The sequence below is a fragment of the Hippopotamus amphibius genome, chromosome 17 (assembly GCF_030028045.1).
Source record: "Hippopotamus amphibius kiboko isolate mHipAmp2 chromosome 17, mHipAmp2.hap2, whole genome shotgun sequence".
NCBI lineage: Eukaryota > Metazoa > Chordata > Mammalia > Artiodactyla > Hippopotamidae > Hippopotamus > Hippopotamus amphibius.
In genome coordinates this window covers 40,067,950-40,090,299 of record NC_080202.1, presented here as the reverse complement: position 1 = coordinate 40,090,299, position 22,350 = coordinate 40,067,950, and the positions used below count along the sequence as shown (strand labels likewise).

General features: G+C 40.7%; 1 protein-coding gene across 2 annotated transcripts; it reads left to right on the top strand.

Moving 5' to 3' along the window:
* The first annotated feature begins 7,029 nt into the window (after positions 1-7,029).
* Positions 7,030-22,006, top strand: KRT23 (keratin 23). Of its 2 annotated transcripts, XM_057716870.1 has the most exons (9): positions 7,030-7,494; positions 13,458-13,540; positions 14,199-14,355; positions 14,673-14,717; positions 15,581-15,742; positions 15,830-15,952; positions 19,114-19,334; positions 20,164-20,195; positions 21,642-22,006. In XM_057716870.1, the coding sequence occupies exons 1-9, from the start codon at positions 7,099-7,101 to the stop codon at positions 21,713-21,715; spliced, it is 1,293 nt and encodes a 430-aa protein (XP_057572853.1). In that variant the 5' UTR covers positions 7,030-7,098; the 3' UTR covers positions 21,716-22,006. The 2 variants fall into 2 exon arrangements, with proteins under 2 accessions (XP_057572853.1, XP_057572854.1); XM_057716871.1 differs by lacking the exon at positions 14,673-14,717.
* Positions 22,007-22,350: the final 344 nt, after the last annotated feature.

The following is a 22,350-nucleotide window of genomic DNA, read 5'->3' as shown; positions in this document are numbered from 1 at the left end:
GTCTCTGATAAAGCTAAATTGTTTCCTTGAGAACTAGAAACTCTGAGTTTAAGGTACAAATGGGTAAAGATGAGTAGCTGCTCCTAAGCACCACAGAATAGACCCTCACATAACAGGTTTTGTCATTTGGCAGAATTTGCAAAACAAAACAAAACAAAACAAACCCCTCATCCATAGACTGAAGGATCCTTGAAGGCAGGGACTGTGTCTTATTAGTCTCAGAATCAGAGCACTTCTAAAGTAAACTTTCAATAAAACAATTAGGTGAATTAAATTAGAAGGCTTTAACCCTAAGTATTAATATTTGTGGCTATGGGCCATAACCCATAATGGAATCAGAAAAAATGCATAGTTTGCAAGTAGTCGCAAAAAAGTAACAGAAACATTTAAACATAGCTAGCTCCACAATTCAAAAAGACACATGCACCCCAATGTTCACTGCAGCACTATCTACAATACTCAGGACATAGAAATAACATAAATGTCCATCAACAGAGGAATGGATAAAGAAGATGTGGTACATATATACAGTGGAATATTACTCAGCCATAAAAAGGAACAAAATTGGGTCATTTGTAGAGATGTGGATAGACCTAGAGGCTGTCATACAGAGTGAAGTAAATCAGAAAGAGAAAAATGGATATCATATATTAATGCATATATGTGGAATCTGAAAAAATTGGTATAGACAATCTTATTTACAAAGCAGAAATAGAGACACAGATGTAGAGAACAAACATATGGATACCAAGGGGGAACGCGAGGGGGTGGGATGAATTAGGAGATTGGAATCGACATATATACACTATTGATACTATGTATAAAATAGATAACTAATGAGAACCTACTGTATAGCACAGGGAACTCTACTCAATGCTCTGTGGTGACCTAAATGGGAAGGAAATCCAAAAAAGAGAGGATATGTGTTTATGTATGGCTGATTCATTTTGCTCTACAGTAGAAATTAACACAATATTGTAAAGCAACTATAGTCCAATAAAAGTTTTCTTAAAATAATAAAAATAAACATAGCTAGCAACTTGTACATAATAAAGTAGAATAAGAAGCTCTTCAACAATATAATCGAATACTAATGCCAGCCCGTGCTCCACTGTAAATGAGCCATAGGCCTTTGCCAGAAGTACTTCCCTTCTTTTGTTTCCTGTCTGTAAAATGATGGGCATGAGGAAGATGATAGATATGGTTCAATTCAAAGTCCAATAGTATGTTCCTATAAAACATAAAAATCCTGAACATTTTATTGCTACTAGAGACCAACAGGAAGAGGGAAACTTTAAGGTTTTACATCATTTGATCCTAACTTTTTCTATGTATATCCTCCTTTGAAAAGTTAATGGAAGTTACAATCTCCTCTCAGAAGAGTAAACATACAACCAGGCAGAGAAAATTCTGCATATTGTTTTAGAGATGTTACTAACTTCCTGAAGCCTATCCACTGAATTCCAAGTTAAAAATCTCAGCTTAAACTGAAGCATTGTTTTGTTTTCAGCTGGGAAGTTTTCCCAATGGATACAGAAGCTACAGGAGCTTAAGCATCCACGATCAAGTAAGGCTGACATAAGACATTTTGTTAAGAGTGATGGGAAGTACACAATACTGCCTATGAAGTATTCTTGCCCCAAATGCCAAACCTGGATTTAATAAAGCCATTAGATGTAAGTACCACCCTGACATGAAAAACAGGGGCCAGAAGAACATGTAAGAAAAATACCATGCAATCAGCAAAATCCAGACTTTAGGAAATTCTACAGGATTTCTCTTCCCTTCCATCCATTCTTTCTGACTCTATTATCTGGTACCTCTTGCTCCTCCCCAACCGTGAGAGTCCCTTAAGTAGTCACTCTGTTGAAAAGTTTATACTTTTTAACTGCACCTGCCAGCCATCTTTCTTTTCCTCTCATATCTATCTGTCTACAAAATCCACTGCTTTATATTCTTCCCAAGACCAAGGTTAAGGAATATTTATGCAGGGCCTACCACAGGCCTCTAGAAACTGGAAGTATTGAGAAATTAAAGATGAGTCATCCGTATCCTGGGCCTTTAACCTTCTTTACAGTTAGGTACTGGGATAACTAGACAGTTGCTTGACATACAGTATATGCAGCAAACATGTCTTTCACTTTTTATGTGGTCCAAATTGCTCAGAAATATGCTAATACAGATTAGGACTTGAATAAATACTTAGATTTCTGTCAATACAGCATTTATTTCATTGAAATCTGCTTTCTCTTTCTTTACTCTGATATCTTCTCTTCATCAAATTTCCTAACTCTTAAGGCCCCTGATGCTATTTGTTTGTGGTCACTTACAAGGCTCTGTTCACTTCTGCATCCTTATCTAATTCCCTCTTTCTTTTAAAAATCAAATTAAGGGTATATTTAAAATAGGTAACCAACAAAGGACCTACTGTATGGCACAGGGAACTCTGTTCAATACTCTGTAATAACATAAATGGGAAAAGAATTTGAAAAAGAACAGATACATGTATATGAATAACTGAATCACCTTTTTTATACACCTAAAACTAATACAACGTTGTTAATCAACTATAATCCAATATAAAATAAACAAATTTTTAAAAGAAGGGTTTCCAACATAGTTGTTTCATTACCTACTATTTGAGAAAATTTCCTTCTGTGATCTTAAAACTCTTTTTGCCTGCATGTGCTTTTTGTTATTTTTCCTTGTTTGTCAGCCAATACAGACAGATATATTTGAAAGCAACTTCAAGTTGACTTGCCTTCCCCTCATAGTCCGAAATACCATATTGAATACTTCTTAATTTAAACTTTCTAGCTGTCAGCCCCTTTTTCCAGGAAAAATCAAAACACAAGAAAATTTTATTTTTATTTTGCCATAGTTTGATAAACTTAGGCACTTATAGAATGTCTGCCCTGGCAGCACTGCAGAAGCTGTGTTTTATTTCTATAAATGTCTAATCTTTTTATACAACCCTCTAAATCATAGGATAATGACAGCAATACTGCCTGAAGATCTACGACTCATCTGTTCTGAAATATCATGCATAGTAAAAATCTATTTGGAGATTGTTTTGACCACTATTCTCTCACCATAAAGAAGAGGGTGCCTATGGAGTGCTTCAGTGATGAACAGTTGTCTTTGAAAGGCACAAACACACTGTGTTCCCAGTTAATGACAGCTAACTGTTGACAGGGCTCTCTTCTGATCCCTGATACATACCCACATGCAACCCCATTCATCCACTGACCACCAACCTCTCCTGCAAGATACCCATTCTCTTTTAATGATGACATCTCAGGTGATCAGAAAAATGAAACTAATGTGAAAATTACAAATCTTTTAACTGGAAGTCATGCAAAGAAGAATGATTTAGATGCTGAACAATTTGAACTCCATAGAAATACCCCCCCAAAAAATTCATGAAACCCTATCACAAGTAAAATGCATAGTGACCAGAAGAGTGAGTAAATGTTGGACATTTATTGAGAACATAACTGAGACTTTAGTCCTTGAGTTCTTTCAAAATCTTTTAAAAATAAGCTCAGCAATTTGCAGTCGAGCTACCTAAAAGCAGAGAGCTTCACCAAACGACTAACTTGTGTTGGCCCTCTTCCCAGTTCTGTGATTCCACACATATTGGCACGTACAGATCATTTTACTCTCCTTAAAAATTGTAAAATTAAAAGAATAGGATGAAAGTTTTAAAATCTTATAGAAAACCTATAACTAAAGTGAACTCATTTTAGTTTCTTATTTGTCAACTAAATTTTTAAAATTAACCTATTTCTTCTAAAATAGAATAAACTGTGTGAGGTCATTTTTCTAAAATTATTCTAACTGTCCATATGTCTACCAGTATATACAGATGGAGAGTATCTGAAATAATGTTCACCAAATTTTCCCAGTGGCTGTCTGTGTGGTGAAATTAGGAAGTTTTCAAAAATCTTTTTTCTTATACATTCATGTATTTCTTGAATGTTTTAATAACAAGCATGTGTCATTTTTACAAACAAACAAAAACCTAGTATTTCTTCTAAAGTCCAATGGAACTCCACACATTGGGACTTATGAGGAAAATCATTGTATGATGCTCCTGGAAGAGATGACTTCTCCCAAGTCCTCTCAAATCTCACCACCACTTTTTTCCCTTCCCTGGTCCTGCTCCAATGCTAGAAATATTTTACTCAAAGTTAACTCTTATAAATCCAAACTCCCACATACTGATGTAAAATGGAGCACGGGCGAAATGTAAGGAGCTAAAAAGTCACTGCCACTCAGACAGGCCTGAAATGGGCAGGGAATGATCAATCTCAATGCAGATGACTGTGAGGGAGTTTAGGGAAATGGAGCACAGCCTGGCCCTTTGATGTCCTACAGATGGATGTGACACTGGGTCTGTGTGAACACAAACCTGAGCCGACCTTAACCTTGAGCCAAACAACGATCAAGAACCATCCACATCCATCAGAACACAGCCCGCCACCACATGTCTAAACAAGTCTCTCTGTTTCCCTCATCTGCTCTAAGTTTATCACGTCTCCCTTCTGTCTTTCTCTCACGTTTAGAGATGTAAGTGACCGTAGAACGCTCGAAAAAGGCACTCCCTCTAAGTCTTGACTAAATGTTTCCATCTTGCACACAGGGAGATGAGGAAAGTCCAGAGGACTTTTGCAAGCTTTTGTTGCCAGGGCAGACAAGCAGAGCTGGTGTGCTTTAGTTGATTTTACTTGTAATCAGGAATGATTTTGCCTTTGTGGTTGGCCGATTCGCCCCTGGGAGAGGTTTTTTCCTACTCTCTGGTTTTACAATGCACACTCTTAAAAGCAGCAGGAGGCGATGCTGTCAGAGGACCTGAGTTAAAATCCTGACTCTAAAAAGTTCATTATTGAGTTAACACACACACTGATGAAATGCCGATAAGAAGCCAGACTTTGGTGCTTTAAAGATGGAAGACAGAATCCTTGTTTTCAAGAAGCTTGCAGTCCCCTCCCCAAGCAGTGTAACAAATGCAGTATAAAGAATAGGGGTGGACTCAGGTCCAGGGTGGCTGGACCCAACTGAGAAACTCCCAGCGTCCACTGTGGGGCTCCCAAGCTTCTGCTCTGGGGTGGGGATACCAAGCTATCTGTCTGTCTGGAGGATCTTGGGATCTAGAAAAGCAGTTTCCTCATAGCAGGGCCACCCGACTAATGCATGAAAATTCAGAAAACAGCTGTTGAAAGAGGTGATCCTGGAACTACGTCTGGAAGGCAGGGGAGCAAGCCTAGACAGCACAAGCAGTGGCTTTCCAAACAGTGGAAACAACACAGACCAAGGCCGTGACAACTGCAAATTTCCTTGTTGACTCACATTACACATGCAAATCTCCCCATCATTCACCTCCATGAGCCCCTGATCTGTAAAATAGTAAATTAGTAGCCTCTTCCCTGGCTACATTAAGAGTTGTTGTGTGGGGAATGCTTTGGTGGCACAGTGGTTAAGAATCCGTCTGCCAAGGCAGGGGACACAGGTTCGATCCCTGGTCCCGGAAGATCCCACATGCCGCAGAGCAACTAAGCCCATGTGCCACGACTACTGAGCCTGCACTCTAGAGCCCCTGAGCCACAACTACTGAAGCCCATGTGCCTAGAGCTTGTGTTCTGCAACAAGAGAAGCCACCACAATGAGAAGCCCGTGCACCACAAAGAAGAGTAGCCTCCGCTCGCCACAACTCGAGAAAGCCCGTGCACAGCAAAGAACACCCAGCACAGTCAATAAATAAATAAATAAATAAATTTATTAATAAAAGAAAGAGTTGTTGTGTGGATTAAATAAAGAATATCAAAGGGCTATGTAAACCAGGAAGTCCCATTATCACCATTATGACAGAGAAGTGTGGTACAGGACTCCATCAAGATTCGACCCAATAATAACAGTGCTATGTGGCAGAAAGAGCTCCACCCTGGCTGTGCCACTAACCCATGATCTGTCCTCTCCCCGCTTCCTGCCCCAGAGGCCTCAGTTTTCCTCATCTGTAAAATTAGTGGCTTGCACCAAAGAACATTAAAGTCCCTTCAAGATGCTGTCATTTTATTCCTAAGTCCCCTTTAAATCTAGTTGCCAGTAAGCTGCACATGGCTCCCCGCCCCCAGACTATTTCTTTATTCGTTCCTAACCTTTACCTTGGCAGCCAAAGCACAAGATTTATCAAGCATGTTAGACAACCCAGGGCACATTTCCTGTTTTCCTCTGTTCCCTCTGCAGGTCACAGACACACAGAACCCAGCCTTTCCAGGACTCGGCCAGAACAGGGCTGCCGGCCACTTAACACAGGCTGCATGCCTCCCAGGGGCTGAGGAAAGTCCTGGGCACAGGCTGGGATTGTTTGGTTTGAGGTGTGCTGGCATGAAAGGCACCCTGGAAGTAGAAGGCTCGGTCATTCATTAATTAACTATAATTGCGGGTTTGTTCTCAAGAATGATTCCTTTGAAATTACTTTCCATCCAACAGGACTGCGACAGAGGCATCAGAGATCCAGAACAGTCCCCATTTCTTCCGCACAGTTATTTTTATCCTAGGACCTGAGATTCTGTTGTAATCTGGCTCTTCCCTTGCAAGTCCCTTCCAACTTCGCTTTAGAGCTGGGGTGTGTTTATTTGGGGGTTGCGGGGCGCAGGGTCTGTGTGTTTAATGTCTACTTTTTAAAAGGAAACCTATGCTACCCCAAATAACCTTTCTGTGGACTTTAATCAGACCTTTTTCAGATAAAGGGACAATGGAAAACACCCACGGAAAAATTAGAAAGACACCTGAGACTAATACCCACCTAAGGTCGTGGGCCACACCTGCGGGTTACGACTGGAAGAGAGAAGCAAACTGGGATATCGATGCAGCTCTAAACAACAACACCGTGTGTGAAGGCCCAGGAGCACTTCAGGACTGACCCAGAGGAAACACGTGTTGCACAATGATAGGATCTTGTTGGTACAGTTGTCAGAGAAGGAAACTCCCACAAGCAAAGGGCATAAAACCATCTGGGGAAGTCTGGGGCGGCTCAGTTTTGTGGTGCCAGGGAGTGGACCAGAGCCCAGCCCTGCTCCAGACACAGATGGGACCATGAACTCCAGCCACTGCTTCAGCCAGACCCCCTCAGTCTCTCTCTGTGGCACAGGAGGCAGCTGGGGCCGACTGGGGAGCTTCCCCCGGGCTCCCAGCGTCCACGGTGGCGCGGGGGGTGTCCGAATCTCACTTTCCTTCCCCTCAGGGAGATGTCCACCCCCTGGGGGGTCTTGGGGGTCTGGAAGAGGCAGCTCCCTCCTCGGCGGAAATGGGAAGGCAATGATGCAGAACCTCAATGACCGCCTGGCCTCCTACCTGGACAAGGTGCGCGCCCTGGAGGAGGCCAATGTGAAACTCGAAAGTTGCATCCTGAAGTGGCATCAGCAGAGAGATCCGGGCAGTAAGAAAGATTACTCCCAATATGAGGAAAATATCAGCCACCTGCGGGAACAGGTAAGATCCTGGGTGACCCCAGAACTCGAGAGGGGGCTGCATTTCCGGGGGGGCCCACAGGAGGAGAAATCAGTAGAAAAGACAATTTCCAGGAAAATGGCAAAAGAGCTTCAAGTAATCCTGAACAAAGGTATTCAAGGATATTTTCTTATCATACCTTAAAATTGGACTTAGGAAAGTCTGTTTTGTATATTTAATCTTCTGTACATGAATTACATAGAAAAATGGAAGGCAACCAGGTGCTGCCCAGTATCACTTACGATCCAATGATGTAATCGTAATGATCAGGGCTGGTCTTCATTCCTCATGTTCAGTGCACAAGGCACAAAAGAGCACTTACTTTCTCATTACATCAGTTCTGCTCCACCTCAAAGTCCTGGCGACAGTGTGATTATCCATCAAAGAAAGGCTGAGCTGTACTATTTTGGAGATTACACCTAAAAGCTGTCACTCCACTAGCAGATACATCTTTGGACATTTCCTCTTGGGGACTGCCAGAAGTTCTGAATTCTAGCCGCTCACAGTTCTGAAAATGGCATATTGCTAGGAAAAAAGTAATAAAATAAGCATGATTTTTAGAATCTTAGAGTTAGGATGGACTATGAAGACTTCTTCAAAAAATCAATAACTTTTCAACCGAACATTTAAAAAGCTAACCTTATCCCTTCTGGCATGTCTCATAATATTGGCTACAAGTAGAGGGAATGCAGTCATCTCCTAGGTTGTCTTTTAAAGCTATGTACATTCCCTCTTATGTAAAGCGGTCCCAGAAAATTTCCTGTGAGATCATGATTTAACCTATCCTAGAAAGAGCATCATAGGTTTCCAATATTTCTACGTTATTATTTCTCAACACCCAGTTGTCCCTGCTTGAATCAAGATAATAGAAATCTGTGTTCATAATGAACCCTAATTATTGAATAATCAACCTAATAACTGACTGTGTAATTACCTTAACTATATAGTACATGGTTGTCTTTATCAAAAAAAAGACAAGGTGGCTCAACAAACCTCACCATGTTGTTTTTATTAATAAAGTTGCTTTGGTTTTAGAGTGGAGAGAATAGAAGATTTTTGCAAATGGGCAGCTGAGAACTTAACTCCCTTAAGAAATGTGAGGTTAGACCTGGTCAAATAATGTATTAACTGACAGCTAGGAGAAGAAGGGAAAGAGAGGGGAACGTTTATTGAGCACTTATTATATGCCAGGTGTCATGTCGGGTATTTAATACACTTATTAGAACAGTCCAAGAGCTTTCTGCAATGATGGAAAAGTTCTGTATCGTCTGATTTAATTCTCACCACAACCCTGGAAAGAAATTGAAGCTTGGAGAAGTTAAGTAGCCATCCAAAGCCACCAACAAGAGGCACAGCCGAAATTCTAACCCAGGTCTGTTTCCAATAGCCCCATAACTTCCATAGATCATGGTGCTGACCAGTCTCTCTTATACAAAAATGATGCTGTTTGTTAATAAAGATAATGCATTAGATTTGCACTGTTAATCACACAACACATATTTCATACCCATTATCTCATTCTGTGAAGCAGGTGTTGTTTTACCCACTTTGTACATGAGACTGAGACCAAGTGGTGGCCTAAATTCTTTGAAACAGAGCTGAGAAAAGCGAGTGGGGACAGTTATGAGGAGGGGGTGACTGGCCCACTCTCTGGGTGGCCCCAGATTTTCGGCTCTAATACTAAATAGGAAGCGTCTTCAGCTTAGAATTCCACTCATTTCTGGATTTCTTACTTTGGCTGTTTTTCTCTGTGTTTGAAGAAAACAAATCTTTGAAGGTCAGATTGTCTGTCTATCCGACCTCCCCCATTTGCAGGTGAGAAAACAGAGGCCCAAAGATGTCCTACGACGCCTGGGCTGACCCCTTCCTGGGCCTTTCATGACTCATGCAATGTTCTGAATAGATACAGCACTCTCCTGTCCCCATGTTAGGGATGTTAAACATTACTCCAAAAGTCTATAAGAAAATGATTTCAAGAATTCCCTGACAGTCCAATGGTTAGGACTCGGTGCTTTCACTGCCAAGGGCCCAGGTTCAATCCCTGGTCGGGGAATTAAGATCCTGCGGCCAAAAGAAAAAAGAAAAAAGAAAATGATTTCAAAAATTAATCCATTCCTTTTGAAACACAGAGCTGGACATAGTCATGTAAATATTAGGATATAGAATGGCTCTTAATAGTACTATATTTGGCTTGTTGGTTTACAGTCAAAAGTTCTATTTTCCTCTCCCTGGCAGGAGATTACACACCCTGGAGCAATGATGCTGCAGTAATACAACAACTAGATTCTTTTAAAAGAATGAAGTCAGGCCCTTGGGGAGAATCCAGGTGATTAATTACAATACACAATGCAAAACCTATGCCTCATATGCTATTTCTCAATCCATCCTTATTCATTAATTATTGTGAAGGATGTCTCAGAAATAGTGATTGTATCATAATATTGCATCAGGTGACCCAACAAGTAGGAAATAGTTTAGGTTTTTAAATGTGTTCTATATCAACTCATGTACCATGAGAGTGCTACCTGGGGGAATCAGACTCTTAATGTGGGTTTTGCCATTGATAAAATATCAATTTAACTCAGAAAAGACAAATAACTTCACAGATGGGTTTTTTTTTTTATTATAGACACTGCTTTGCATCTTTTGATTATTTATTTATTTAGTTAGTTATGCTGTGCCAGGTCTTAGTTGTGGCACGTGGGATTTTCTTTGTGGCATGCAGACTCTTATTTGTGGCATGTATGCGGAATATAGTTCCCCAACCAGGGATCGAACCCAGGCCTCCTGCATTGGGAGTGCAGAGTCTTAGCCACTGGACCACCAGGGAAGTCCCACATATTGCTTTGCATCTTTATTATTATTTTTTAATAAACTTTCACATAGAGTAATTTTAGATTTACATGATACAAAAACTTTCCATAAATCTCTCGCCCAGGTCTCCTCATCATTAAAATCTTCCATCACTGTGGCACATTTGTCATAACTAAGGAAGCAATGTCGGTATATTTCTGTGAACTAAATTCACCTTTGTCTCAAACTTATCTTGGAGATTTTCCTGTATTGGTACAGGAAATGATGTGCTTTTTTTAATTGAAATATAGTTGATTTATAAAGTGTTAATTTCTGCTGTACAGCAAGGTAAATCAGTTATACACATACATATACATAATTTTTCATATTCTTTTCCATTATGGTTTATCACAGAATATTGGATATAGTTCCCTGTGCTATACAGTAGGACCTTGTTGTTCATTCTATATGGAAATGATGTTCTTAATGATTACTCCATGGTCTTCCAATTAGACGTATATTATACATAAGGTACTTAATTGGTCCCAGTAGGAAAACTATGGTGTTTCCAACACAGGTGGTATTTTTTATATTCTGATTCCATGGAGTGTACAGCGCATGGTTTCTCTGGATGTCAGGTAAAACCTCAGTGCATGATTGAGGCTAACTGCAGGGGTCCCTGGGCCATTTTGGATGGAGCTACTTTTCATCTCCCATGAGCTTAGATCATGCAAAGACTAAAGAGCCTGGAGGAAAAAGCATCGGTAAGGCATCCCTAAGCAACACTGTAGAGGGAAGGCAAGGAAATACCTACAGAATCCTTTTTTAGAGCAAAGGAAGTAGTCATAATACCATTTGGAATCCACCAAGGGGAGGAAGAAGTTGGGCAGAGGCAGCCGGCCTGGCTATCTCCCACCATGAACAACAAAATGTGGAGGGTGCATCTCAACATTTCAAAGCTAGGATTTATCCAGTGCAGACACTGGCTCTAATTACAAAAGTAGTAGACTTTAAAAAAGAAAGTTAAACACTTTACATTTTTCTGAACTAATTTAGTTTCAACTGATTTTTCACAGTGTCTACAGTGTGGCCAGAAATGATAAGTATTTTACAAGAGTATTTTATTTAATCTCTTCGAATCTAATTCTCATAACTCTTTGGTGAAGCGGCGTTGTTCTTATTGCCCTTTAATGGGTGAAGAAACTGAGACTCAGCTGAGCTTGCTCAGCGGGTGGGTGCTGGAGCAGGACCGCACACTCTGCTCTGCGAGTCCCAGACCCAGTGTCTGAACACCTCTGAATCCTGCTATTGTGTATTCATGATACCAAATTCCAAGTAATCAGTGGAGCTTTCAACAGGACCAGATTCTTAAAAGGCGTCTTTGTGTTGAGGTATAACTTTGTCCTAAGAAAATCCTTTCTAAATAAAGGAATTATCTGTATAAATGCAATGGGAATGTCAGAGGATTCTCTGACTCAAAGTAAGTTGCAGAAGTTTGGAGCTAGGACCTTTAAGATCACCTGTTTCTAGTACAAACCCTTAATTTAACAGATGATAAAACTAGTGTCCAGGGAGTTGGGTGACTGACCCAAGTTTACGTCAATAGTCAGTAACAGGAAGTAAAAGGACAACCTCCCTGTTCCTGGTTCAGCACGATACTTGGTACAAAAGTAGTATTATACTTTTGACATTGAGATATCTTCCATCCAATTTTCCCCAAGACAGTGACATACATCAAATGTGCATCTCACATATTGTTTCTCTGATACGTGTATTTCTCTGATTACAACTACCTAGAAGTATTTATAAATCATACATTTACACACAGAATTTCTCAGGTACACACTTCCAACAATAATTTTCTTTTTAAAGTAAAAAATATAGAAACATCTAGTGAAAGTCTTTAACTGGAGGCAGCTTCACACAGTTAAAGTTTTAGCACAAAGTTTATTAATCTACTTTATTTGATGATAAAGAATTATTTCAGGGAGTATTTTTTAATTTTCCATTTTTTAGTTTATTTTTAATTGAAGTATAGTTGATTTACAATGTTTCAGGGGTACAGCACAGTGATTCAGTCATACACATATACATAATCTTTTTCAGATTCTTTCCCATTATAGGTTATTACAAGAAATTGAATATAGTCCCCTGTGTTATACAATACATCTTACTGTTTATTTTATACATAGTAGTGTGTGTCTGTTAATCCCAGATTCCCAATTTACCCCTCCCCCCTTTCAGTTAATATTTTAATATCTACAATAGGGGCATTCTCATTATGAAATAATTTAAATACATACATATACCTACAAGTTATGTGTATGGCTATGGTCGTTTAGGGCAAAAAAATAATTATGGTATGTGATGACTATTATGAAATACATTTAAAATTAGTTTGACAAACTAACATCAGGGATACTTTGTATCAGTGTTACTTTGCTCAGTTTCACTGATCAGAAACATGAAGGCCATCACAAGGAAGAATTACGTTCATCTAAAATAATTATTTCACTTTAGGAGAGCCAATTAATATTCACAATAGGAAGTCATAGCTAGTGGGAAACAACTGCCTAACACAGGGAGATCAACAGGATGCTTGCTGATGACCTGGGGGTGGGATAGCTTGGGAGGGAGGCTCAAGAGGGAGGGAACATGGGGACATATGTATAAATACAGCTGATTCTCTCTGTTGTGCAGCAGAAACTGGCACAACAGTGTAAAGCTATTACACTCCAATAAAAACAGAAAAAAAAAGAACCTAAACTTCTTTTAACACCTCCAGATGTGGATGAGCTTAAGCAAAACAATGATGTGTGCATCGTACTAGAAAGTTAAAGGGTATTTTTCATGATTACTCTCTTTCCCCTGTCTATATCATTCTCTGAGTAGTTGTATCAATCCTGTCAACAGTCAATGTAAAAAAAAGACAGTGAATGTGCGTGCAGACCATATTCTTACTATAAAACCATTGTGTGCTTTGCACCTAGCAAGTGCTCAATAAATATTTATTGATTTGACTGCCCGTTATTCCACTGCTAGAAAAAGAAATCATCTCCGCTGACAAATCAGATTCCCAGGAACTTGGCAGAAATTCAACTCTCCTGTGTGCTTGTATACAACTAAAATGGCTCTTGGTGCGTGTTTTACAGATAGTAGATGGTAAGAAGACCAACGCTCAGACAGTCCTTCTCCTTGACAACGCCAAGGTGGCAGTGGATAACTTCAACCTTAAGTAAGTTCCTTCTTCACAGTGTTGGGGAAGGAGGGGGGTTGTTTGGTGTTTTTTTGTTTTGTTTTTGGAGTTGCTCTTGTTTTTGTTTCTGTTTTGCAGAAGGAAAACTTATCTCACCATTACCCACATGTAAAATCTTACTAAATTATAATGAAAAGGCATAACAAGAACAAATACCTGACCAGACCCTAGTTTAAACAAACCAGATATAAAATATACTTTTTGGTATGAGGAAATTTGAATACAAACCCTTAGATGATATTAAAAAGTTATTATTGATACTTTAGGTGAGATGTTATTATTCTTATTTAGAAAACCATCTTTTGTTAAAAGATACATTCTAAAGTATTAGGGGTGAAATGTCATAGTGTCTATAATTTACTTTCAAATACAAAATGGAATATAGATGAAGCAAATGTGGCAAAATGTTAATAGTTGCTAAATCGAAGTGATGGGCACATGGCTGCTTAGTATTCCATTCTCTCTAATAAAAAGAAATTGAGTCACCATAATAGAAAAACCTGCTTGAAACAGACATGAAGGATGCACAGCATGTATTCATTTGCTCTTATTAAACATAAAAGGTAAGAGCTTCACCTCTAAACTAAGGCAAATCCTTTCAACAGCAAGTGTACTCTTCTCCTCCTTCTAACCAAAGGTATGAAAATGAACACTCCCTCAAGAAAGACTTGGAAATTGAAGTTGAGGGTCTCCGAAAGACCTTGGATGATCTGACCATTGTCACAACAGACCTGGAACAGGACGTCGAGGGGATGAGGAAAGAGCTCATTCTCATGAAGAAGCGTCATGAGCAGGTAGGACTCCCAGGACCTGCAGGTAACCAGCCAAGCTCTTAATCTGCACATTTCAGGTGGCTGCATAGCTACAGAAGAAACCACCATCTGAATGCCAGCCCTACTGTCTTCAAGCTAAATAATCATAAGGAACCATATAAATACCTAATTTTTCTAAGTTCAGGGTTATCTACTCAGATGTCCAATACAACAGCCAGAATACAATCACAATTAACGATGACATAGGTCAACAATTTTGTTAATATACAATGTTTATCTAGACCTGTTTGTTAATATACAAGAAAAAATTGAACTTCTTTCATTAACCCAATGTGCAGCAAACTGGGGGACAACAGAATAAAGAGACTCTACCACTGATCCAGGTAAATATAACTAGTGGCAAAAACTAAGAGTACTAATTTCCAGAAGCATCTAACTGACTTTTAAGAAGTTACCATCCATCTAGAGTCCCTGAGACTCTGACGAACGGTTAGAAAAACAACCCCCATTTGAGGCAAACAAAATTGCTTATGAACACCAAAGAGCCTCAGCTTCTGCACAGCTGGTTAGACAATGATTGTTAATGGAACTTTTCCTGTGGTTTCTTGGTTTCATGATACCCTATGGGTGTCAGCCCATGCAGAGTCATAATGCATTGATAAAATGTTGAAAGTCTGTACACTGTATGGTTTGGGGTTGCTGAACTGCTTCCCCGAAGCTTTTGCCTATAACCTGCAATGTTCAACTGTTTCATTGTGTCATCCCTTCATCCATGAACATTTGCTGAAGAGTACATTACGTGCTATGTAAGCATAATGCTTTGCAAAACGTTTTCAGCCAGGGATTGTCAGTAATCACAGAGGCCATTGGATTACCTGACTGGTGCTATTCTTTACTTTATAAAATTATAAGAGAAAAAAAGCATTGTTTTGTCATCAACAAATGAGAAACCAAATCAAACCAGTGAAAGAGTGGGAACCACGTAAGCTGAGGTTTTTTTTAATTTAATGTGTGTTTTATTTTATTTTATATTATTTTATTTTTGGCCGTACTGCGCGGCATGTGAGTTCCCCAACCATGGAATGAACTCATGACCCCTGCAGTAGAAGCACGGAGTCTCAACCACTGGACATCCAGTGAATTCCAAGCTGAGTTTTTTAAAGATCTGTCAACTGCTGCCCATCAACACACTTCCAGCCTTCTGATTGTCACAGCTGATTCGTTTTCCCTCTCTGTTGTTAAACAGGAAATGGAGGGACATCATGTGCCAAATGACGTCAAGATCGACGTGAAGGTGGATGCAACCCCAGGAGAAGACCTGATTAAGGTCCTGGAGGACATGAGGCAAGAATACGAGTTTATAAGAAAGAAGAAGCATCAAGACTTGGATGCCTGGTATAAAGAGCAGGTAAAAGAAAGATGCCCAAACTTCCCAAAGCTTCCATTTCCAAGTGGTCCCAATACCAATGCCTCTGCTCTTTGCTTGGTCTCACAGTCAGCAGCCATGGCCCAGGAGGTGGCCAGTCCAGCAGCTGTGCAGAACAGCCAAAGTGACATCCATGAGCTTAAGCGCATTTTCCAGGCCCTGGAAATTGACCTGCAGACTCAGTGCAACAAGGTGAGTCTGAGCTGAGAAAATCCTGGGTCAGGTACTGCCTCCTCTACAAAGCCTTCCTCGACCTCTCCCCCAGGCCCATCTCCCCAACTCCCCTGGGACATCTCTCCATCCCAATTCCCACTTTCCATCCAAATTGTTCATGATGAGGATAAGAGCTATCATTTATCAAGATGTCCATGTTGTTCCACATTCATTACATCAAATGTCATCAGTCTTCACATTAACCTTTCCAGGTAAGTCTTGGTGTCCCCATTTTAGAGATGAGGCAACCAAAGCTCTGAATAGTTTAGTGAATTGGCCAAGGTCACACAGCTGATAAGTGGCCGATGGTGAAGCCACATGGTGGTTTGTGGTGGCATGGGGGTGGGGCGGAAGTTGGGCAAATCTACACCCCCATAATCTCTATCCGTGCTCTCCCCACTTACAACCGTGCTGTCCCTCAAATTCCAATAAAGAGAAATTCTGGTGCCAACATAAATAGGTGGCAAATTCAGGCCTGGCTGACTCCAAAGTACTGCTCTATTCATTTTGTGTGTGTTTTATCACCCAGTAAACTGTAAGTTCTTGTGTCTAAGTCATTTCTTTTTTTTTTTTAATATTTATTTATTTATTTATTTGGCTGCATTGGGTCTATTGGGTCTTCGTTGCTGCCTGTGGGGCTTTCTCTAGTTGCAGTGAGTGGGGCTACTCTTTGTTGCGTGCACGGGTTTCTCATTGCAGTGGCTTCTCTTGTCGTGGAGCACAGGCTCTAGGCACATGGGCTGCAGTAGTTGTGGCTCACAGGCTCTAGAGCACAGTCTCAATAGTTGTGGCCCATGGGCTTAGTTGCTCCTCAGCACAGGGATATTCCCAGAGCAGGGATGGAACCGGAGACCCCTGCACTGGCAGGCGGATTCTTAACCACTGGGGCACCAGGGACGTCTCTCTAAGTCATTTCTTTATCATGGTTTTCAGTAAAATGCTTCTACGAGTGTCATAAGCACTCAAAATTCATTAAATCGAATCTACTGGAGTCCCTTTTCTATCATTGGATTCCCTTTTCAGCCTATCTGAATCTTCTAATCATTCATCAATATCATTCCCAAGTGCTACTCTGCTCTCAGTCTTGAGGAGAAATAATCAGTTCATTTCATTGCAGGTGCACGGGGTGTATTACTGTTATACTTTAGGAATCAGTGACGATGAACAGACATTTAAAATATGCACTGTCAAGGTGACAGTAATGAACACGGATGTAATCACAGTGTTTTACAGCCTTCAAAATGTTTTGACGTTAAGTATTTCACAACAACCCTGTGAGATCAGCAAGACATTTATATCCATTTTCACGCATTCTACTACCTGACACTCTCCTAAGTACTGAGGATTCGATACTAAGGGAGATTGTGTCCTACTGCAGAGGATAGACAGGAAATGCACAAATCATCAAAATATGTAATATGTCAGACGGAGAAAAGTACCACAGAGAAATGAAACACGCAGGGGAGTTTAGGCATGCCAGGTGAAGAGACGTCCTTTTAAACAGGATGGTCCAGAGAGGCTTTACTGTTAAGGTGACAGTCGAGCAAAACCCTAAAAGCGACAAGGAGGTGCATTATGTGGCTATGGGGAGGGGGTTCCAGGTGGAGGGAACAGCAAATGCAGAACCTAGGAGGCACAGGTGTGTCCAACAGGTTGGAGGAACAGCTGGGAAGCCAGTGTGGCTGCAGTGAGTAACTAAAGGGAAGAAGAAAGGAGAGAAGAGGATAGGAGAGAAGGGGAGACCCTGGAGTAACAGTGTAGCCTTGACCCTTGGAGGAAGGTCAAGAGGAATTTGAAACAGTGGGTACAGACAACTCTTTGAGGAGCTTGGCCTTAAGCAAAGGAGAGCAGAGAAATTGGAGAATCGCTGAAGGTGGATATGGGCTCAAGTGAGAACAAATTTTGAGGTAGAAGAAATTATTCTAGATGAAAGCTGCTGGGAATCATCTAGGAGAGAGGGAAACATTCATGTAGCAAGAAGGTGGGCAGTTGCTGAAATAACTGGGACACAGACGGCTCGTGCATCATAACAGGAGGTAAATGAGTATCAGACGCAGATTCACGTGGGCGGAAGTGATGGCGGGAGCTGGTGGGAGTCCTCTTCTGAGGGCTTTTGTCTCCTCAGCGACAGAGGAAGCAAGGCCATGGGCTGAGACAAAGGACAGAGAGGAGGGAGGTTTGAGGACAGAGGAGAAGGAATGAAGTAGACCTTTCGGAGAACAGGAGAGTGACGAGACCAGAGACATGCGGGTTAAAGTCCAGGCAGCATGAAGGGCCCCCCGAAAGTTAGCAGCCCTGATAAAGGAGAATATCCAGCACCGTTATGAGCGTTGCTTTAAAGTTACGTGCTCCAGAAAAGCAGACGGTAAACCCAAACAGAATGGGGACTTGAACTCAGTTCTCTGTAACCTTCGTTTTGCAGTGCAGCTTCCAGAAATTCTTCAAAAATGACAATGTGCTACCATTGTCATAATCAAAAAGCATTGCTTGGTTGGGACTAGGGTTGCCAGATTCACCAAATTAAAATGTAAGACACCCAGTGAAATTTGAATTTCAGATAAACAACAAAGTGGTTTTTCTAGTATAAGTAAGTCCCATGCGATGTTGGGGCAATATTTGGGACACACTCATACTAGAAAATTACTCGTTGCTCAACTGAAATTTAAATTGAATCAGGTGCCCTCTATTTTATCTGGCATCCCTACTTGAGACCCTTCTCTGAAGATACAAAGAGACAGCAGTCCCAGCTGCTGTTTCCCTCTAGGAGTTTTCAGACTGTCCAGAGACAAAATGCAAGCTGAAGGAGGTAAGGAACAGATCAGGGTAAGGTGGCATATACCCACTTCCAAACAAGCTATGTAAATAATAAACACTGCAGGAGTGTGGGGAAGTTGCCAAGAACTCCCCTTCACAAAGGCTTTATGCCCAGAAGATGGGATTCAGAAAGTCCTGACACCATTCAACTCCTTGGTGCCTGGCTCCAAACCTAGAAGTCAACCTGCCCCTCATCACGCATCCCCAGCTCCACCAAGACACCCAACACAGTTTTGGCGTAGTCTAACTACTCAGCAAGCACAGAAATGATATTTCAATATCGAGCCATCAGTCAAGTAATGAAAGAAATATCATTTCTGTTTCAGAAATCTGCTTTAGAAAATATGTTATCAGAGACCCAGTCTCAGTACTCCTGCCAGCTCCAGGACATGCAACGCATCATCTCCCACTACGAGGAGGAACTGATGCAGCTACGCCACGACCTGGAGCGTCAGAACAGCGAATACAAGGTCCTTCTGGGCATCAAAACTCACCTAGAGAAGGAAATCGCCACCTACCGCCAGCTCCTGGAGGGAGAGAATGGAGGGTAAGGCAAAGGCTGGCGGGGAGGAGGACAGGAAGGGTATCTGCTCAGTGTGCATTCACCTACCTTATGGTCCTGTTAGGCATCCTCACTCTAGAGAAAGAAAGGTTTCTGCTGAATTTCTTCTGAAGATATTTAGATTAGGTTGTGTCCTATTAACTAGCAAGTGTGAATTCACCGGCTATTATTCCCAGGACACTAAGATTTGAGGTCAACAGTTTCAATTAATATATTAAAATCTGTAGAAAGAAACAATTAAGAAGATTTGGCTATAGTTTTTCCCAGCGGGAATGCACACAATTTTGGCTCCAAAAAAAAAGTTGGAGGGAATGTTTTACTCTAACAGCAGGGAAAGATTCATAAGAGATTATGTCTAGATTTTCAGTGTGATATCCTCTGACTACTTTTGGTATAGCAAAAAGGGAACATATGTTCTATGATCCAAGAGAAGGGGTTAAAAGGGGGTTTTTTTGATACATAAATAAAATGTTATTGGAGCAAGCTTTGAACAGTCTGAAAATCCCAGGGATTCCAATCTTCAGACCCAGACCCTGGAAAGGATCCCAGCTGAGGCAAAGCCCACAGCCAGCTGAAAGGATAGAGGTGATTCAGCAGACTTCTCTTGGTCCCAGGGTCAGCGGGAGGCCATACTCGCTGCCTTCTGAGTCCAGGAAGGTTCTCCCATGAACTCATGACCTTGAGACTACAGAACTCAGACAATTACCCTCATGAAAGAGCTATGAATTCACAAGCAGGCAAAGGAAGGTAGTTCATCTTAAGAAGTTTTTAGGATTGTTGCTAATACTAAAATGAGACTTTATCACTTTTATAGGACAATGGAAGAATCTAAGTCGAGTATAAAAGGTAAAAAAAAATTCTTTTATTGTTTGAATCTACTTTTTTTTAACGAATCAGTACATTTATCCATTCTGCAGTACTTATAATCCCTAATGTACTCCTGAATGTTCTGTGTTCAATTTTTATTTTCTTCCCTAATTGCAAGGAATATTGAATTAACAAATTACATAAACAGAAAAAAGCAAGCTCTCAATATTGTCCTAAAGAATATATATGAAAGCTCTTTGCAAGCAGTAGATAAAAATGAGCATTAATATTATTATATCTCTATTAAGTTATGGAATCTGTTAACCAAACCCCTAGGAAATTAAGAGGAAATGATTTCACGTAATTCCCCAAACTATATTCTGTTAAACACTAGCATCCCATGAGATTTTAATTGTGTATTATAAAAGATGTGTTCTATGGCTGGATATGGCTTGGAATACTGTGTACCACTATCCTCTTTATGAAGAATCAGGCTGTGTTTCAGTATTAAAGATGGAATAAATACTGCTGCAGAGAAGGAAAGGAGAAAGAAAGAGAAAGAAACCATAACAAAAATTTTACTTTGTTTAACCCAGTGTTTCCAAACACCTTTGACTTGGGGAGCCTATTTTCTCAGATTACCTTTAACATCTCACAGAAAAGTTCTAAGAAACCACAGTTTGGGACAAGTGGCACTTTCTGATTAGTTTATGATAAAAATGTTTCTAGAGCATTAGAGGTTCGGGGACTCAGAATTTGAGTAACCATCACAGAACAGCTGGTCCCATTGCCATCCCTCTGCAAGATCCCAAAAGATGGTCCTTCAGCCTCTCTTTGGCTATGTCCAGGGACAGGGAACCCATTCCTGGAGAGGGTAGCCCAATCTACTATTGGAGAGGTTTGACTTTAACAAAGTTCTCCCTGGGTCTCTGTTAATGGTTTCAGTTCTTCCCTCTGGTCTAGAATTGGTTTATTGATGCATCAACAAAGCATTTATTCAAATAAATTATATCTTTGAAAACAGTGACTGTGATAAATATTCCAGGCTTCTCACCCATCCTTCATGTGGCATGTTCTAGATCTTAAAATGAGGTCCCCAGAATGGCATTTAGTACTCTATAAGCTCATAGAATCTGTGGTGCAATTGCTCAAAGCCCATATAAGCAGAAAGAACCCCCCCAGCCCTTGTGGTCAGAGACTAGATCCTGTATCAGAAACACTTAGAATGAAGGTCTTGACCTCTAGAAGGTGCCACTGTTCAGACACCTCATTTCTTAGAGGGTGGGAAGGAAAATCTTCCTTGGTAAGATCCCTTTTCACTCCAGCAGAGTCCACCATATTGCTTAGTGATCATTTTGGAAGGCACAGAGAGCCTTCCAGTGCTGAGAACAGGGAACTGAAAAGAAATACAGTTCAGATGGTAGGGAGAGCATGGTGGTGACCTCTTTGTTGCTCTTTTTTTTTTTTTTTTTTTTTCATCTGCAGTTCCAAAGATCAAGGCCATCACACAGGAGAGCGTCAATGGAAGAATAATTCTTTCTCAAGTGAATGAGATCTAAAAGTACGCGTGAGGCCAATAAATGTTTCTGCCTATTGTAAAATGATTTCCCCCCAATAGAAAGTCCTTGCCCAGACACAAATGGGTGAATTATAAGAGGTCCCCTTGGAGTTATCAAACTCAGAAACTTTCTGTAACAATCTCACCAGGTGTTCCATAATGATCTTAATATACTGCTGCATTTTTTTCAAAGTATGAGTTCATGAGCTTAAAGCTCTACTTTCCTACTACAATCATCAGATTCCCATCATTATGTGTATGTTTTGTAGCCAATAAAACTCCACACTAGCTGAATCGTGCCTTTTTTTAATATCATAAGGCAAGACAAGACCTCAAGGTCTCACCCTAGCGACAGATACTCAGAGCGTTTGTTGTCTGCGAAAGAGCCAGAGGGGCCTTAATGCTTTGAATGTGTTTGCAGCAACCAAACTCTGGGCAGAATTGCTACCTGCAGTTATGCAACCTAGGGACGAGATGTGGTTCACAAGGTTCTCCAGATCTCCAGACTTCTGCCAGCAGTAAAGCAGGGTGGGGATAGAGAAAGGGACACCCAGAAAGGCCTCACTGAGAATGCGAGATGACCAAAAACTATTCTATCAAATAAATAAATAAATAAATAATGAACCTTCAGGGCCT

Coding starts and splice junctions, on each gene's coding strand:
- KRT23 (XM_057716870.1), top strand. CDS start 7,099: ATGAACTCCAGCCACTGCTTCAGCCAGACCCCCTCAGTCTCTCTCTGT. Junction 15,953..19,113: donor TGCAGACTCAGTGCAACAAG/GTGAGTCTGAGC, acceptor TTTCTGTTTCAG/AAATCTGCTTTAGAAAATAT. Junction 20,196..21,641: donor ATCTAAGTCGAGTATAAAAG/GTAAAAAAAAAT, acceptor TTTCATCTGCAG/TTCCAAAGATCAAGGCCATC.